Here is a 20,004-nt window from a genome sequence, read left to right as displayed (position 1 = left end):
TAATCTCAACTAGACTCAACCACTGAAATAGGCAAATCCAATATTAATTGTTTGATGTTGGCCTTTGTAGATTTTGCTGCAACAGACAAACATAGCTACCTCCTAGCATTTTTTTTTTTCAAAACTGAAGGGGAAAATATATGCTTCAAAATTAGACATTTATTTATTTTTAAAAATTCATTTCATTTTACCACTCTGATTCAATTTAATTAACTTCCTTTGTGTTATAAATTCAGACCTCTTTAGTGTACAGTGTTGCTAATGAAAGATTAGGAGAAATTAATGGTGAGATCTACAACCCAGATGCAAATCTGATTTAATTAACTATCGCTTTTGCCTCAGCACTTTTGGGACTGTTGTTCTGTAAGGGAAGCTAAGATACTTTGCAGCACCTTAACCATACAACAACTTCCAAGATTCTTTGGGAGAGTTGCTTTTGCCAGAGTTAAAGTTGCATTCAACAGATAATAAATTGGTTGTGCAGATAGGCTCTGTAATAGATTAATTTGTAAAACTTGAATGCAAGATTGGAGATTGTGCATATTCACAATGGGGTGGTCCTTTTTTGTATGCTTTTCAAATGTGATTTTCAAAAAATTGAAATACGGTGTAGGCAGGTCCCAAATTCTTCTTTTGCAGCAGGTCATCTTGGTTCACAGTAATCAAGCAAAGCAAAGCCAAGGGTTTTACAATTTGTGCTCTCTCCATGTCAAAGGCCACTCAGCTTTTCCTAGAATTTCTTTGATGAGCATTGGAAGATGTTGCTGACATCTTTCTTTGCATCTCCTGTGTTTGATCTATAATAGTGGAGACAATGGAGACAAAGCGTATGAACAAGAGAAAGAAATCTGCCTTAGAAATGTCTTTGTTGTTGCTGCTGCTGTTCTATTTCATTCTGAATTTGTATTTTAAAAAATTGTCTCCCTTATCTGCAAGATAAAATACCTGGAGATGAAGTTATACTGAGATCACATATTCTGAAATTCCCCTTAAAAAAAGGAAACACCATGGAATTTACAGCTTTCTCTGCACTATTTGCAACTAAGCCCTAGGTTGTTCATGCCCAAAAATATTCATGCTTAGAAACCATGGGTGTAAGAGGGAATGAATTTGGATGTACCTGCCTTTTTAACATGCATTTTATCTTGAGCCTGGGGTTGATGCCGTGTAATGGCTGAAACAACCCTAGGATTTTCTAGATTGATGTACCTGGGCAACAAAAGCCTTTGAATAATGAAAACAGAGCAAGAGATGTCACTAGGGCTAGTGTCACCCAGTGTGGTGACTTATGGTGTCACTTCCACCATTGACCTTACCATACAGAATCCTTAATAAAGATATAGCCGTGTTAGTCTGTAGAATCAGTATGTAGAGAGATCTTGTAGCACCCTTGAGACTAACTGAAAGAAAGAAGTTGGCAGCATGAGCTTTCATAGAATAAAGTGTACTTCCTCAGATGCATTTGCGAAATGCATCTGAGGAGGCAGACTTTAGTCTGCGAAAGCTCATGCTGCCAACTTCTTTCTTTCAGTTAGTCTCAAAGGTGCTACAAGATCTCTCTACATAATGTACTAATATTACGCATAAGTCGTAATTCCCATTTATCACTGAATGTAACGGTAATCGTTGTGAGCAAAACAACTAGCAAAATTAAAATTCTACCTTTAAATGCCAATATCAGACAACAACCTAAATGTATGTACATGTACATAGTGTCATGTGGTTAAAGTGGAAATTTGGTAAGGTGATTTTTTAAAGAAATTTTTAAAAGAATTTTTAAATTAATTTTTAATTAAATTTTAAATTTTATAAACCTGAGGCCTCTCCTTTCTCCTCCCATTGAGCCTTGCTCCACTCACACTATTCCTTCAGAATTTTAAAAGGATTCAGGTGATTACTACAGCCCCTTTCTACCAAAAGACAGATGTTTGGGGAACAAGTGGTGTTCTACAGGTGTGGCCCACACACCTCACACCCTCCTAATGATGCCTCTGAACAAAACATGATGCACTGTGTCAGCACTCAAGACCATGGCGTACTGAAGGTTGTGCATTTTGATTTCAGTTTTATTGCCTAGTCACACCCTTAATTGTACCAATGAGGACTCCTCCCTTGTTGTTATGTATAAAAACAAGCTTCATAATTGCTACTAAATTTCATTAGAGATTAAAAACTCCTTTTGTAAAAAGGCTGCTTTCTATTACAAATTTCTGGCCTATACCAAAAGGATATGATGCAAATTCCTTTAAATTATTTCTACATCCTGTTGCTCCTTCTTCTGTTCATAGGACACAGTATGTAAAGAAACAGATCCTTAATGTTTAAAAATGACTAGTGTTTTCCCTGATTCAGACATTAAAATACCTGTGCAATATCAAATATATACAGCAGATGTAAGTTAACAAAGAAGTCAGGTATGACCTCTTAAAAAAACCCAATTAACCTCATATTCCGCCAGTATATGCTTTCATACTTGCTTAAGGCAGAAAGATGGAAGGGGGGGGGGGGTGAACATCAGTCTTAATGCACACAACTTGTAATTCATCATTGCCTACAGCACTTAGAACTGATAATTCGAACAAAGATAGAATTACAGATGAACTGGCTACAAATTCTGCCTTAGCACCCTGGTTTAAGATCAATGAAGTAGCAACAGGAATCTATATTTATTACATTAATCACGTATGAACGTGAGCAATAGCCCTGAGGCTTAGACTTCCCAGGATGGCCCTCCATGCTAAATAGCTCTCCCAAATCTTTATCAAGATCAGTTTTAATGGCTTCTAAAAGAGAGGGGTGCTGACACATTTTAAAATATTTCATCATATTCATAAGATGAGAAGATAGCACTTCCAGTCTTGGATTTTTAATTTAATTTAATTTAATTTTTATAAATGCATGTTATTCTACTAGTGTAGCACAAGGTTTACACCATGTTAGTAATCTTAATACCCTTGTTTCGAATCTTGCCACTGCCATTGGTCATCTGTTTGTGGTGGTGGTGAATTGCCATCAATTCAGACTGAATTTATGGTGACCCTCTGAATAAGTGATATTCAAGACATGCTGTTATCAACAGGTGAGCGCAATTTCTGCAGACTTGGGGCTCCAGCTTCCTTGTCTGAACCAATTCACTTATAATGTGGACTATTTTGCTGCCTCTCATTTTACCAAGCATTGAAATGTTTTCTAGTGAGTCATGTCTTCTCATGGTATGTCCAGCCTCTGGTATGTCTAGCTAAAAGGATAAGATAGCAGGTAATAGAAAGCCTTGTACCCTGAATTCTAGAGACCTGAGGTCAGTCAAAGCAAAAGATAGCAATCTTGGGAGGATAAACAGCCTGAATTGATAAAAGGCAACTTCCTATATTCCAGGAACTAGAACTGAGCTGATATTTCTCAGTAATGGATTGGACGAGGGCAAACTAATTGAAGCTTAATCCAGACAAAACAGAGGTGCTCCTGGTCAGTTGTAAGGCAAATCAGGGAATAGGGACTTTGCCTGTGCTGGACGGGTTTACACTCCCCCTGAAATATCAGGCTCACAGCTTGGGTATGCTCCTGGACTCTATTTTGAGCCTGGATGCCCAGGTTTTAGCAGTGGCTAGGAGTGCATTTGCACAGCTAAAACTAGTGTACCAGTTGTGCCCATTCCTTGATACGTCAGATCTAGCTATGGTGACACATGCTTTGATTACATCCCATTTGAATACACTCTATGTGGGGCTGCCTTTGGAAACTTCAGCGGGTTCAAAACACCGCAGCCAGAATGCTGATGAAGGCCAGTTATAGAGAGCATGTTGAAACAGCTTCACTGCCTACTGGTTCATTTCTGGGCACAATTCAAAGTGCTGATCATAACCTATAAAACCCTACACAGCTTAGGTCCAGACTATTGGAAAGACCATATCTGCCCCATGAACCCCCTAGAGTCCTATGATCTGCAGAAGAAGGCTTTCTCTTAGTCACGCTATCATTACAGGCTCACTTGGTGAGCATTTCTATAGGAAGCTAGGCTGGCCCCCTCCCTGCTTGCCTTTTGTCGGCAAGCAAAAACATTTTGAATTCAAGCAGGCTTTTAATATGTAATCATGGGATGGCTTTTATATGAGGTGTATGGTATATGGGGTGGGTATTGTTGGTTTAATGTATGTAATTTTATATTGTTTTTATTTGATTTGATATTTTTAATTGATTTTTAAAATGTTTTTATTTGTGAGCTGATTCGGGTCCCTTTCTGGGAGAAAGGCGGCATACAATGAATTAAATGAAAATGAAATAAATAAATAACTAAATAAGATGTTTTATGTATAAGCAGTCTAAACAGTGAGTACTAATACTAAAATTCCAATTCAGAAGTTATCCTTTGGGGAGTGAGGGGTACAGAGACGTAGCCAGGATTTGGGAAGGGGGGGTCCAGACCATTATAATGGGCTTGGATGCGGTGGCGCGGCAGCACCCACCATTCATTTTATCTAACAGAAGGGGGGGGTCCAGACCCCAAGAACCCCCCCCCCTTGGCTACGTCTCTGGGGGTAATATGTATGCCCGAATTCAACATTGTGCTAGTGTCCATCTTCTCACAAATAAGTTTTGATGTTCAAAATGGCTATCAGCCTTCTCCCAGTTCTGTCTATGGAAGCTGTTCGGTCAACAGACTGACTCTGGTGAATGCTGGCCTTGCTTTCCTGTTTGTTACATGAATAAGTTGCTCACAGTAATATCTGATTATTGACATTGCTTGTAATTTGGAGCTATTTTGAATGTCTAGATTCCATGATTCCATTCCTGGTTTGGTCCGGTCCATCTGTTGTCAGTGCACACCATATGTTCTACCATACAGCATATTCAGAAAGGTGGCATTTGAATCTGCCTATATATCCTTGCAGATTCAAAAAAGGTCCCTCCCATTTATTAATAGAAGAGGGCCAATTCTGTAAGGAATGAGAAAAGGGAGAGAGAGAGATTCACAATGTGGTTGTCTTCTCTCTGAGACAACTAGAAAAGTAGTAATGAAGCAATCCTGGCTTTGAACGACGCAGCAGAAGCCTTAAGCCAGAGCAGCTAAGCTGGATGAAATGGGAAGGCAAAAGACTAGATGCCTCAGTTGCTTAATGAGCCTTTGGAAGGCAGAATCCATCTAAGGGGATTTATGTCACTTCCAGACCAAAGCATATTCTGAGAAAGGTTCCACTGCAGGCAAAATGCTGCTTGATATATAAAGTCTTTATATGCCAGGGGAAAAACTAGATTTCCCAGTCCCTGGATAATTCCGTTATATGCTTGTGATATGGAGATATCCCAAAATGGTATTCAGGTGTGAAGGCCATAACTTTTAACTCCATGTACTATTTAAATAGCCTGTTTGTATAGAGTGTTGTGGACGTAGCTAATCCTAACGGATATGTTTTGCAGTTGCCTTCCTTCTAAGGAATGTAGTATTTCATTTGATCAACACTTAGGAGGCACTTAGGAGACAAGAACAAAATACAGCACTTTCTTTTCAGGTGTCCAGCGACTGTTTAGAACAGGTCAGGAGGAAGGAAGGATCTGTACAGTACAATGTTTGGAGGCTTTATTCCAAGTGGAAAGAAGGGTAGAAAGGCCAAACATCATTCAGATTGTTTACCCTAGTGCTCTGCTGAGTTACACATATGCTTTATAAAGTTAATTTTTTATTTCCATTATGTTCCAGTCAGGTTTCTAGACATTCTTTGTATCATAGCAGAAGGACGTAATCCATTAATTACTCTCTTTTTCCTGAGTTAGCAAAATGAGATGGAAACAGAAATTAAAACATTTGTCAGGAATGAATGAATGAATCTTATTTATAACCGCTATTCCCAATGATCACAGCGGTTTACAATCAGTTAAAATACAAAAACAGCAAAATCCAATACAAGAAAAATCCCCCCACATTAAACAATATAAATACAAGCGATAAAAATATCCATACATCAATCACCTTTTAAAACCCATTAAAGCAATAACACCAATAACACCAAGGACATCCATTACATTACAACAGCATAAAAGGAGAAGAGTGGAATTAAGGGACATGGGGGAAAGCAAGGCGGAAAAAGTGAGTCTTTGGTTTTCCTAAAAGACTCCAGGGAGGGGGCTGAGCGGAGCTAGTCAGGGAGAGATCCAAGCCTGCGGGGCCGAAGCAGAAAAAAGCCCTATGTGCAGAGCATCACATATCTCATGTCCGGGACTCTCAAAAGCTGTTTCCCACCGACTGGAGAGTGCGGGCGGATTGTATGGGGAGAGGCGGTCCTCCAAGTACCCTGGGCCCAACCATTTAGGGCTAATAAATTATAACCAACACCTTGTATTGAGCCCGGAAGCAAATTGGCAGCCAATGTAGGTCCTCCACATACCGGTGTTATATGGCTGCTCTGGAGGTACCAGTAACCAGTCTAGCTGCCATGTTCTGAACCAATTGAGCTTCTGAGTTTGGTACAAGGGTTGCCCCCTGTAGGGCACATTACAGAAATCAAGTCGAGAGGTACCAGTGCGTGTACCACTGTTTCAAGGTCCCCTCCGGCCAGGTAGGGTCGCAGCTGGCGTATCAGCCGAAGCTGATAACAGGCGCCTCTGTCGCGTCCACCTGAGAAGAGTTAGGTGGAGCATGAGTGCAGAAGCACCCCCAGACTGCCAACAGTGTCCTTTACAGGGAGCGTGACCCCGTTCCGGACAGGTGGAAAAATTTCCATCCCTGGACTAGGGCCTATCACAAGTACTTCCATTTTCTCTGGATCAGGCCTGAGTCTATTTTCCCTCATCCAGCCCATTACTGACTCCAAGCAGGCATTGAGCGGAGAGATGCCTCCCCCTAGTCACTGCATCAGTCAGGGACACAGAGAAAGACTATTTGGATGTCATCAGCATACTGATAACACCGCGCCCCGTGTCTCCGGAAGATCTCTCCCAGCGGCTTCATGTAAATGTTTAAATAGCATAGGGGACACGAATCGCTCCCTGAGGGACCCCAGATGTGAGGGCCCTCTTGTCGGAGCGACCGTCCCCCAGCTCACACCATCTGGAATCTTACCCGAGAGGTAGGAACGGAAACACTGCAAAGCAGTGCCCCCAATGTCCAACTCCCCCAGGGCGATCCAGAGGATACCATGGTCGATGGTATCGAAGGCCCGCAGGAGATGTCCAAGAGCACTAACAGGGACCGCCTACCCTTGTCCATGCCCAGACCAGAGATCATCGCCTAAGGCAACTATGGCAGTCTCAACCCCCATAGCCTGCCCGGAAGCCCAGTTTTGAAATGGGTCCAGATAATCCGTATCCTCCAAGACCCTCTTTAGCTGGAGGCAACCGCTCTCGATCACTTTCCTAAAAATGGCAGCAGTGAGACAGGCCGATAGTTAAGGGGGGCTTTTTTAAATAAATGTTTCACAATGGCCGTCTTTTTAAACTAGATGGCAAAATGGCCCTCCCTGAGAGAAGAATTACAATGCGGCGCAACATCTCAGTTATCGCCGTCCCCCTTGAACTGCCAGCCATGAAGGGCAGGGATCGAGAGAGCACGTCGTCTCCATAACACTACCGAGGATCTTGTCCACATCCTCAGTACTTACAGACTCAAAATGATCCAGTACAACTGAGTCCACGGAAGCTCTGGACGCCTTTTCTCTCGATTCTGAATCAATACAGCGTCGAGATCAGCCCTTAGCCAAGAGATTTTATCCGCGAAGAAGTTGTTAAACTCGTCACAGCAGGCTTTAGATGGCTCTAGTAATGGGTTCAGGGGAGGAGCCCAGTTGGGTAAGCTCTCTCACAACCCTGAACCGCTCTGCACCGGACGCGGCTCCGCGCGGACGCAATACGTGCAGCAAAGAAACGAGTTCTTGGCTCCTCTGCACCTATTGCCACTCCGTAGGCCTGCAAATGAGACTCTAGGATGTCTTGTCGGCTAAGTCCTGATGTGTCCGCCATTTCGCTCTAGTCGTTGCACAGCCCGCTTCCTTGCCTTGAGATCTTCCGTATACCAGGGCTTTTATTGGAAGTGGCCGGGAAAGGACACTTGGGAGCGATACTGTATAAAAGCCCTGGAGAGATCAATATCCCAGGTGTTGCTCAGGCATCAACAGAATCGCCGTCAGTTCCAACCAGATAGCCCTCTAGGATTCCTGGAACCTTTTGGGTTCCATCAGCTTTCGGGGGGGACCATTCTCAATAGGTCCGCCACCCCCAGGGGGGATCTGGGGGGTCACCTTGATACTAGCCTCGACCAGAAAATGATCAGTCCATGACAGGGCAAGAGATATTTGTTACCTCTGCCACGGGAGACTCCATGTCCATACGGAAAAAAAACATCTATGTATTACCAGCCAGAATTGCATGGGCCCTGAGACCAATGGGACAGGCCCATGGCCGTCATGGTAGCCATGAAAAATCCCGAGCCGCACCAGTTGGACTGACTAGCCTCGAATGGGATGTTGAGGTCCCCCCAGGACAAGAGCCTAGGGGACTCAGCACCAGCTCCGGACCAGCTGTGTCAGCCTCGGCCCGGAGTCTGTTAGCACACGGGGTGGCCTGTAGACTAACAGAATCCCATAAACTGTCCCTAGCCTCAGGGTCAGGTAAATACAACTCATATAATTAGTCTGTCGAACAGGTTCCTGGACAAGGAGAAGTGTTGTTTTTATAGATCAAGGCAACTCCCCCCCCCCGCCCACTTACCCTGATCTGGTCCTTAAACCGAGTAGTACCCGGCACGGAGGGCTGTGCCCACACCGCTTCACTCTCTGGCCCAAGCCCAGGTCTCTGTAATGCAAGCCAGGTCACAGTTCTTATCTTCCACAAGATCATATATTATGTGGGTCTTATTCCTAACAGACCTGGCATTGCACAGGAGCAGCGACCGGGTTTGTGGTACAGTTGGACTGACCCACAGGCCTCTTTGGCTAGGAGAGTGGATGGAGGAGCAGATAGGCCGGGTTACATATTGGCACTGGGACGTCCGTAGACGTCCCATTTTAAAAAGGGGCGTCTCTTCTAGACGCCCTGGGTCTAATACGGACTCTGTCCGTACAATATGGCGTCAGCCCTTCCACACGGCCAGCGCCATCTTTACGTATCGGACGCATAGCATCCAAAAGTGTCGCGTCGCCTATGACGTCGCGAATGCGCCAGCGGCGCCTCGCAACGTCATAGAGGCGCCGCAAGAAGGAGCTCAATTTTTGCTCCGCGTGGGGAGCCGCGTGGTTGTGGCTGCTACGGTAAGCAACTAGAGTGACTTAAGCTAGATACAAGTGAACCAATGCTAAGATCGATTCTGATATCCTTTCTGAGTTTGTGATGGTGGCAAAACAAGAAAAGCACACTTCTGTACTACTGGGCTCTTCCATGCTGCTATAAAGAAGTGAGAGTTCTCACAGCAGAGAACATCACTTATTACTAGTATACTTGGGATACTGTTTTTTCATGAAGTTGGAGCCTCCAGTCCCAATGGGGTTGGGTGGATGACCTGATTGTCAATTTAGCCAATCCTCATTCACATTTCATGTCACTATAGGCAATTATAGCCAATCATCCTTTAGATCTATTCAGTACCTTTGCTCACTATTGGTGCTGGAGATTGTAAGATCCACATGGACAAGTCTTCTTTTTTAAATATTGTGAGGGACTTTTGATGCCCCCACCCCAACATCCAGCAAATAGAAGGAATCTGGTATGAATTACAAGTATGGAACCATATAAGTCCTTTAGGGAATTTTTGCTGCAACATATTCATTTTTACAAATCCCACCCTCTGGGTGGGGAGGAAATGTTGGTTCTGGTTCAGGGAATTGCCACTGAGTTGTATTCAAAATAATAATAATAATAATAATAATAATAATAATAATAATAATAATAGAGAACCAGGGCAACAAATAGCCAGAGAAATGACCAGGGTGGTGGACACAATCACAATCCTGAGTATCCCCTCTTATAGAATGGAGCCAAAATAGGCCTCTGGATTTCCAGGGAATTAGTGGTGCTGAAGCAAGTGAGGCAGAGACTAGAGCGATGTTGGCAGAAGACCCAGAGTGAGTCTGACCAAACATTGGGTAGAGCCTATTTGAAACCCTACTTTGTGACAGTGCAGCCAGAAGAGAAATTATGTTTTCTGCAACAATTGGCATGGCACTTCACAGATAAAGTTGCTCAGATCCACTCCAATTTGGATGCTGCAGTTGATGCAGTGCTAGTGGATGTAAATGTGGCTCCTTCTTGTCCAGTATTGATGGATACTTTTCAGTTTGTGCAGCCTGATGATGTGGACAGGATCCTTGGAGCGGTTAAAGCCACCACATGCGTCTTAGGCCCCTGTCCTTCTTGGCTTAATAAACAGGCCAGAGGGGGACTGGCTAAGTGGGTGAAGGAGGTAATTAGTGCCTCCCTACAACAACAATAATAATAAAGTTTATTTATATTTCCCGCCTCTCCCAAGGATTGAGGCGGGATTACATCAATAAAATAATACAATACAAATACAATTGATTAATCACTAATACTGAATTTACCACGTTCCTATTAGTTCTCTAAAAGCAGTTCATCAGTAGCCAATAATCATAGTCGAGAGTGGAACATCATCACAAGCTTTTATATGGAGTCCGATGGATGTCCAATACAATACAGTATTCCAACTTGTCTAAGGGAGGCAGTTGTGAGACCTTTGTTTAAAAAGCCATCTTTCAATCCTGCTATAATGAATAATCAGATTTTGGATCAATGTTTTGGAACCTGTGGTGGCTTCCATACTGCAGGAGTTTCTGTCCAGATCCATTTTAATCTGGTTTCAGGCCCAGCTATGGAACAGTGACAGCCTTGGTCACCTTGGTGGATGACCTACACAGAAAACTGGGCAGGTGGAGGAGGGGGCTTGCAGAATGAGCATTTACCTATCCTCCAATTCCTCCTGCACCTGGCCTTCTCCTCAGGAGGAGGGGAAGCAGTGGAGGAGCCTTGAAATCATGGCATATCCTTGTGGGCCGCCCAAAATCCTTTGGTGCACCACATACAGGCCCCAGGCCATATGTTGTGCAGACCTGTTCTATGGTAAGCAGAGATTCCACTACTTTAGTCTAAGGGGTCATTCAGACATTGTTGGTTTTTTGAGTGGAACAATGCATTGTGGGTTTGTAATTCACATCTCTGTGAGTTTGGTTGCTCATACATTATGCAAATCTTTAAAAAAAAAACTCCGAAAAAATGTATCAATTATTCCAGGTTATGTGGAGGGTTTGGCAGCCTCCTCCCCCCAAAAAACTTAATCAAATGCATTTGGGATGAATGGAAACAACAGAGATTCAACCCAGATTCACCCTGGATTATTTTCACCTTCTAAATAACCCCTAAAATAGCAGAAGTTCTCAAAATATATTTCCTTGGGTTTAGTGGTTGTTCTCACATCCATGTGCTCTCAGTCCATTCAATGATGTTCTATAGCACTATAACTCAAGGAAGGAAAAGAAAAGAATGAGACTCTTTTTATTTTTTGGCTGTTCTTCCAAAATGACTTAAATTAAAAAGAAACCCACTTGAGTGACATATTAAACAGAGCATTGGTGCCAGGAATTGCTGGTAAATACTCCAGGACAAAAGAAACGTCATTTGTATATTGTAAGCAAATCTGAGAATTATAGCAATAAATACCAGAATCTACCACAGGTGTAAACTAACTGTTTGGTGCAGAAGGTCTTTTAATCTGGGCTGTGTTGAATTTGTAATTGTATTTTTAACATTATTTTATATCCTAATTGCCTTTTTAAAACTGTTTTAAATGTATATTTGTAATGTGATAGATTCTTTCATTTGTTACTAATTGTTAATGGCTACTAGCCATAGTTTTAAACTTACTTGGATTTAATTCAGTTTGTAAACAGACTTGGATCCCATATTGTGAGAAAGTAGGAGATACAAATTAAATAAATAAATACACATTCTAAGCCAACTACAAATCAATGGTACATCTAATGCCTTTTAAACCCACCCTTGCTCTGGATCTTGAGATGGATGTAAGATCTAGATGGAGAAAGAAGCTGGGTTTTATTTTTGTAGCTATAGACACAAATAGATACCTTAACAGATGATTTCCCCAGATTAGTAAAATGTTCTTTAATATATTTCCCAGGTTAGAACAAGAAATAGGAAAGCTAGAAAGCGAAGAATCCCAAATATCTGCCAAAGAGCAAGTCATCTTGGAGAAACTAAAGGAGACAGAGAAATCCTTTGAGGACTTGCAAAAGGTAAGACAATAAATAAATTTTAGAGAATTTAAGAAATATTGAAACAAGATGCATCATTGCTCTTGATGGGGATGATGCCAGTAGTGCTAATTTACTTTTTTTCAACCAACTCTTTCCAGCAACTGACACGTAGTACAAGTTGGGATAGATGAGGTATACAGAAGGGCAGAGTAAGGCTGATGTCCAGATAGTCAGTTAAAAAACAGACTGTACTTCTCAATCTGTCAGTGTATCATAATTCAACAGGTGCCTTTGGCATTAGTCATCTATATTGACTGTCCAGATGTCTAGAGTAGTTGTCTGGAAGCTGACTCAAAAATGGTAAATGCTTTCAGCTCACTGAAACAGGAGTTTTCAAAGCAGTGCATATTAACAATGCACTCTTACAGGTGGCTGTTAAAGAAGTAAACCCTATTGAACTTAATAGGAATGATTACGAAAGAAGTGTGGGACTGCAGCCTAAAAGATTTCAAGTGGTTTAAGATTAAAAAGCTACAATAGCTACTTTAGAGTTAATGAACAGTAGGCCAGATTTTATTTAAATATTCTTATATCCTGTTGAGCACTATCATAAAATTAACACTAAATATTTTTTAAAGTGAAACACTGTGATGTAGTGGTTTGAGCATTGGACTATGACTAGAGATCAGGGTTCAGGTCCTGGCTCAGCCATGGAAACCCACTGGATGATCTTGGGCAAGTCATGCAATCCCAGCCACAGGAAAACCCATGATAGTTTTGCCTTAGTCACTCTACGTCAGAAACAATTTGAAGGCACACAACAACAACAATTTTTAAGCATACTGAGGCAGAAATCTAGTTGCTACATGGATTATTTTACAAAATCCTGATACACTGCACAGTACACAATTATGCACAGATGTAGAACTATGTAGGACTACAGACGTTCTGGTGACTTTTCCACGATCCCATTCATGTTGTTGTGTGCCTTCAAGTCATTTCCAATTTATGGTGATCCTAAGGCAAACCCACGTCTCCAGAGTCATCATCCAGTGTTCAAACCACTTTGTCATGCTGACTTCCATTCATAGAATATTGAACAGTACAATCACTGTGATGAAGGTTTTTCATAAGAATCTCCACAATTTGGTAAGTGACACAATATAACATTGTAGTGAGATAGCACTACTAGCATGCCAAACATTTTCAGACTACAGAAAAACAAATCTCGTGCAATTGAAGATCTGTATGAACTAAGGTCATATAATCTGGCAGTGAAAAAATGAAGATTGGATCAGCTGCATGCTACCCTATTATTTATTTTGACCCTGAGAATTGTTTTATGAAGGTCAGCCATGACTTGGCCATGAACGCACCCTGTGGCCTTAGTCAAGCCATTCTCTCATCTGTCAGGGAGCTTATCACATGCACAAATAAGCTGGTTTACCTCTTCCACATTCAGTTCAGGATGCCCCTGGATGTTTCAGACCTAAATTGCCACAGATCTAGCCACGATGCCACCGCCCAGATGCATCCCGGGTTGAAGCCTTGCTCTGCCAGCCATTTTTTGAAGTCAGAAACTCTCCAACTTCAAAAAAGTGCTGACTGACTTCTGCAACCTACAGACTGTAGGTCTCTTCTGAAGGCTATTAAGTGTCCTCCCCACCCCTTAAATTTGCCCCACTACTTCTGGTTCTGAATACTTTCTCCTGCATTCTTTGGGCATGCTGCATCTTCCAAACTGCTTTGATTGAGGATTGCTTCCCTGATTGGTGGAAAAGAGATTTCACTTTTTCTCATCCTAGCATGGAACGAACATGACTTTCAAGTGAAGAAACAGAACTATCTCTTCCTATGCTATCAGCTTATTTTAATAGGCTAGGTGAAAAAGACATTTTCCCCAGGAGGAAACAGTGAAAGATAAGTGAAAGGTATAATGGGGAAGCATACCCTTCAACATTTCACTGATGAACTCCAGGACATGAGTGGCCAAGCAACATTAGAGTGTTTTCAAAATGACAGAAGTTATTCATGAGGAAAAACATACAAACTAGAAGAGGCAGAAGCAGTTTGTTTTTGCCTGAGCCTACTGGGAAGGGTAAGATTCCACCCCCTCCTGTCCTCTGAGATTCCACTCCCTCAGAGGTTTGGTGCAATTGAGAAAAGTTGAGGACAAATGGGGAGAGTAGAAGAGAGAAACTGGGACATTTTAAAAGCAGCTGAAAAGGTGGAATTAATCATGACTGTGGGGTGAAACAGATAGGCATCCAGGAGTGGCCAGAAGCCACTCCCGGCCCGATCGCCCTGTGGCCACAGCGGACAGCCACCGAGGCCATGTTGGCACTTGCTGCCATGGTCCCAAATGGGCCACAGCAAGGAGCGGAAAACATCCACTCCTTTTGGGGCTGGTTTTGGGCTGCCTTCTGGCCGGAAGCCATCCCCATCTGTTTATCTGTTTCGGGCCCATGTCTGCCAAAATGGGACAGCTAGAGGACCATGTCCAGTTAAGTTTCAGCTTCCGGTCCAATTAAATTCTATATATGGACTGCCTGAATACCCTGAAGGCACCAGTTTCCATCCATTCTTGGAAGCTAAGTAGAGTCAGCCCTGGTTATTACTTGTATAGGAGGCCATCAATGAGTACCTGGTGCAGCGGGTTATATTTCAGAGGAAAAAACTGGCAAAACCACCTGTGAGTATTCTTTGCCTAAGAAAATCCTATGCAATTTGTGGGTCACTATGAGTCAACCCAAAAACACATGGCATTATCTTGTCTTTCGCCTCTGGAAAGAAAATGTCTTGGGCCATTCCTGGAGGATAAGGTGTTAAAATTTGTGGCTGGGATTCAGTGTTAAATAATGCTTGTGAGAGTTCTGCCACAAGCTCCAACAGTGTGACCCCAGTGGGGATGTGACAGTGAAGTTCCGCCTTGTTACTATGAACCACAATAAAACCTCATCATATCTACTGCTTCCTTGAAATCTGAAATTGAAGTGATTGAAATAAGCAACTGAAGTAAGCTGAGTACAAAGGGGGAAATTGGACCAAGAGGAGAGAAACTGGGACATTCTGAAAACAACTGAAAAAGTGGGCCACATAAGATTAATTGGACTGTCCTTGCAAAACTTGGATAGTTTTAGGGTATGGGGAAGTAATGTCTGAATAAGAGGCTGGGGGAGGCTACAGTATAGGTATCAGTGTGTGCAAACTAGTTTCTCATTTGGCTTGAGTCCAAGCTATTTCAAGAACTGTATCTACCTGTATGAACCCATTAGGGTTTAAGGATCATCTACAGAGACCCTCCTCTCTGCCGCACCACCTTCTCAGGTTCATTTGGTGGGAACAAGGGAGAAGGCCTTCTCAGTGCTGCTCCAAGACTTTGTAACTCCCTCCCTAGAGAGGCCAGGCTGGCCCCCTTCTTGCTCTCCTTCCTACAGCAGGTTAAAACATTTTTGTGCTGCCAGGCCTTTACAAACTGTGGAGGTTGGCCTTTTAATGCTTTGTGGTGCTGGTTCTGAAGTTTTTTAAAGAGGATAGGGCAGTGGAGGATAGGGATTCTTGGAGATGTCTCATCTACGGGGTCGCTATGAGTCGGAACTGATTCGAGGGCAGCTAACAACAACAAATATAGGTTTTTATTGTTTGTAATGCATTTTGGTATTTTTGTTTTAATATATGTTTGTTTAATTGTATATTTTATACTTTCATTTAACTTTTGTAGTGTTTTTAATCTGTATTGTTTTAAAATGTTGTTATCCTCCTTCAATTCCATTATTGGGAGAAAGGCGGGATACACAGAATAACAATAACAACAACAACCTGGGAGCCCAGGTCCCAGCCCACATGTATGCCTGTCCATTGATGTGTAGCCTTTGTTCAGCCACTTGTTGCTATCTGTGGCCACTGTGGGCAAAAAATAATCCCACTTCTACTTTATGGGACTACTGTAAGAAGTACTAATATTAATCATACTAGTGGAAATAGCAAGTAGAGTTGACAGAATATATGCAAATCAATTTGAACATGTGGGAATTTGATAGAAATACGGATCTTGTAAAACCCAATTGATTCCAGTGTTTTTGTCTTTTCAGAGTTTCTCACATCGAGATGGAGGTGAGTGTTTATTTCTTCAGCCATTGACATATGTGTTATTGGTAGTAATATGGGAGGACACAACAAAAGCAGCTGTTGGCCATTCCACTAGTGAGCTCCCTACATTACTTTTTTTCTGGCAAAGCAAAACCATGAATTGCCTCTCCTCGAAACCTTCAGGAGCAGCAAGTCACTTTTTAAATAAGTATCAGGGCCACTCTGCACTGTCTAGCATCACAAAATACCCCTATTATTAAGAATGAAAAGAGTACTTTCTGGCTGCTTCTGGAGCCCTTTCACATTACACAATTGTAGTGCTATGATTCCACTTTAATTACCAGGGATCCAAGCTGTGGAAGTCTGGGTCTTGTGATTCGGTGGGACTCTACAGCTCTCTGGCAGAGAATTCTAAATACCTCTCCCTCCTCTGCAAATTCCCAGATTCTGTAGGCTGTTGCCAGGGCAGTTAAAGTGGAACATTAGTGCTACACTTGCATAGTGTGAAAGGGCTTCTGGTCTTTCGTTTCTGCTTTTTTGGCACAGTCCCAAAGAATCGTGGGGTAGAAAATTGCCCTGAACTGCGGTTGCCTACCGCTGCAGTTCAGGTAGAGTGATCAAGTGGTTGGGTGGGAGAGACAAGATCTTTCTCAAGCCCAACAGTCTACTTTAAAGATTTGTGCTCTGCAGATAGCTCTGAAGCTGCAAAACAACAACAACAAACCAGCGTCCTCAGATTGCAGGAGGATGGGAGGTTGCTGCAGGATTACTAGGAGACGGGGGCATCCTACTACCATTCCTAATAGTGTTAGAGAAAGAACAATCTCAGTGGAGACCACAAGGTGGGGAGTGAAGGTTTTCTCTTCTGTTTCACACACAGACATACACATACATAAGATAGTGGTGGTGGAAATGACAGTGGTGGTGATGGTGGCGGCTGCTATTATTACTACTACTACTACTACTACTATTACTATTATATTTCTTTCCTGCCATGTTGCAATACTAGGACTCCCAACACTTTACAAGAATTAAAAGAAAACATTTATAAACACAGACATAAAAATATTTTTAAATTATTGTTAAAATACAGATAAATAGTACATAGAATTAAACTTCTTTAAAACAAATCTATTAAAAGATAAGAGATAAACCAGCAGAACAGCACACCATTAAAAGCCCTTGTAGTCCATTCCCAAAAGCCTGTCAGAACAGAAACATTTTTACTTGCTGGCAAAATGACAACAATAGGCAGGGAGGGCAGGTTTAAACCATGTTATTATTATGATGATGCTTTATTTTTATTGCACCGAAACATCATAGAAAGAGAGTTGGAGAAGGAGAGTAAGGGGCCATTCTCACTGGCAGCATTGCTCTGGAAGGAACTGGGAAGCTTCGGTCTCTCCCTCCCCAGATCCCTCCAGAAGCAAGTGCTGACTACCAATCAGGGGCATTTTAACCCAAATGTCCTCTTGGGAGAAATTGGGTTTAAGGTGAAGACGCCTGGCTATCAAACAAATTAGTTCCGCGATGGTCATAGGTGACGTTTGTAGCACTCATTGGAGCACCAGAAGTGTGCTTTCCGCCCCTCCTTTAAAAAAAAAAAAAAAGACCAGGCACCATTTGTCAAATTTAAAAACCTCTGGGGTGTGTGTGTGTGTGTGTTATGGGCATTTGAGTCAGTGCAGGTTATGATCTGCCCTTGGTCCCATTTTCAACCCCAAAATGCAAGCTAGTGCCATCTCTATTTTTCTTTCCCTAGGCTACCCTTGAATTCTTTAGAGACAGTAGCAAAAGCTGTATCAATTTGCCAATTTGCCAAATTGGAAAGAGAAACATTGTAACATTCGCATTGGAGCATTCATTCGCATTGCAGCATTCATTCCAAAGGAAAAAAAAGGTTTTTGCAAAGTACTCTTCTTGCAAAGGGCTCCAGAGGAAGCCAGATCTAAATATAGATCTACCCATTGCAAAAAATATGCGCATAGACAGAGAAAAATAATAATAATAAATAAAAAATAAAAGGGAAAAGGTCCCTGATGGATAGCAGAGGCTTGGCTTGCTGTGGGCCCCCCAACCTGCCCTGAATTGACCCTTCCTCCTGCTCACGTTCTATATATATATCTATCTATCACGTACCATTTATCTATATATATATATATATATATATATATTGCCAAAAACATGCATATTTTTTGGCCAAAATAATAATAAAAAATAAAAATAAAAGGGAAAAGATCCCTGATGGATAGCAGAGGCTTGGCTTGCTCTGGCCCCCCCTGACCTGCCCTGAATTGACCCCGTCAGTCACCCCCTTTTTGTCTCCTGTCACCCTTTGCCTCCTGTCAGATTCCCCTTTTTCCTTCGGCTCTTTCCTCCTCCCCCTCCCCTCGGATGAGGGGAGGGAATGCTCTGCCCTCAACCCGCCCTCTGACCTTAATCCTTCCCTGAATTTGCCCCAATCATGATTGAGGACAAGTTCATATTTCGCGGAACCCGGGTCTTTTCAGAAAAGACAGATTTTTAGCCCAAATCTCATTAGCCTGCGCTAAGGGGCATTTCCTTGTGCAAGCCTCAACATGGATTGTGACAGAATCAGGCCCAATATGAACTTCACGTGGAAGAATCGGTTTCAAAACCAGGTTAAAAGGTAGTGTGAATGGGCCCTAAGTAGGTGCACAGGCATGTTTCCCAGCTACTGCCACATGCAGCCCATGGGTTATGCCCCTATGTGCCATAATGAAGTTTTGATTTGCTATTACTCTACTACAGTTTTCAATCTAAAGTTCTACCTTCTCTACATACTGTGCCTTAAAATAATTCGGCTGGAATGGTTGTGGGAACACCTTCCCAAGGCCCTTAAGGCCAACAGCAAACTTGTCTTTGATTTCATTGTCTTCATATCAGAGAAATGTCCCAGCCCTACACATACCTAAGAGCAGCAGAATATAAATGTCTTAAAGAAATGTTTGGATCTTGATGTGATCAAATTGAACTTACTAGTAGTCGTATGGCTACCGCTAAGTTCCGTTTGCTCAGATCAGGATCCAAAGATTTATTTAAGACTTCAATACTAAATACATTTATCTGAAAATAAATCTTTGTCACTCATCAGATAGCTGCTTGGAAAATTGACCACGCTAGCTTGAAATGATAGGAATTGTAGTCCAAAATGTCTAGAAGTCAGCCGGGGGAAGGGGGCTGGTTTGTGATACATGTACTGCTACAGAATATGTTAAGACACCAAAGTTCTGAGTTTTAAGTCTAAAAGATCTGCTACAGACTCCAGTAAGCCACATATATCATTCTTTCATGAACCCATAATACAGGTTAATATTCTAGAAAGAACAGAGGATGGGATGAGTTTTTTTTTATTTGTCTGTAAGCATTTGAGTCAAGACTGGTGCAAAATTAGATGAAGTTTTCTTAGAATAACTGCAAAAAGGAGTTATCTTGCCAAAGGCAAGAGACCTTGTAAAACATATAACAGCTGTTCCTGGACATTGTGCAGTGATGTGTAATATGTGCTGATGTGCTATAGAGAATGGTATTGTCTCTCTGTTTTTGGGAGCAGCCTATAATATACAAGACAGAGATTTGCATACCAAAGCAATAATAATAATAATAATAATAATAATAATAATAATAATAATAATAATAACAGCAGCAGCACCATAATCCTGATACAATTTAGCTTTAGCTTCAG

At 42.1% G+C, this 20,004-nt stretch overlaps 1 protein-coding gene across 4 annotated transcripts in view; it reads left to right on the top strand.

Moving 5' to 3' along the window:
- Positions 1–20,004, top strand: part of PALM2AKAP2 (PALM2 and AKAP2 fusion) — a 325,590-nt gene that overhangs the window by 124,785 nt on the left and 180,801 nt on the right. For all 4 annotated transcript variants that reach the window (XM_042450171.1, XM_042450170.1, XM_042450169.1 and 1 more), the window contains exons 4-5: positions 12,134–12,248; positions 16,301–16,322. In XM_042450171.1, the coding sequence (XP_042306105.1) occupies positions 12,134–12,248; positions 16,301–16,322 (137 nt within the window). The remainder of the gene's footprint in view (positions 1–12,133; positions 12,249–16,300; positions 16,323–20,004) is intronic.

This window comes from Sceloporus undulatus, chromosome 2 (genome assembly GCF_019175285.1).
Source record: "Sceloporus undulatus isolate JIND9_A2432 ecotype Alabama chromosome 2, SceUnd_v1.1, whole genome shotgun sequence".
In the NCBI taxonomy this organism is placed as follows: Eukaryota; Metazoa; Chordata; class Lepidosauria; order Squamata; family Phrynosomatidae; genus Sceloporus; species Sceloporus undulatus.
The sequence above is the reverse complement of the archived record's forward strand: the minus strand, read 5'-3'. Positions and strand labels throughout refer to the sequence as shown.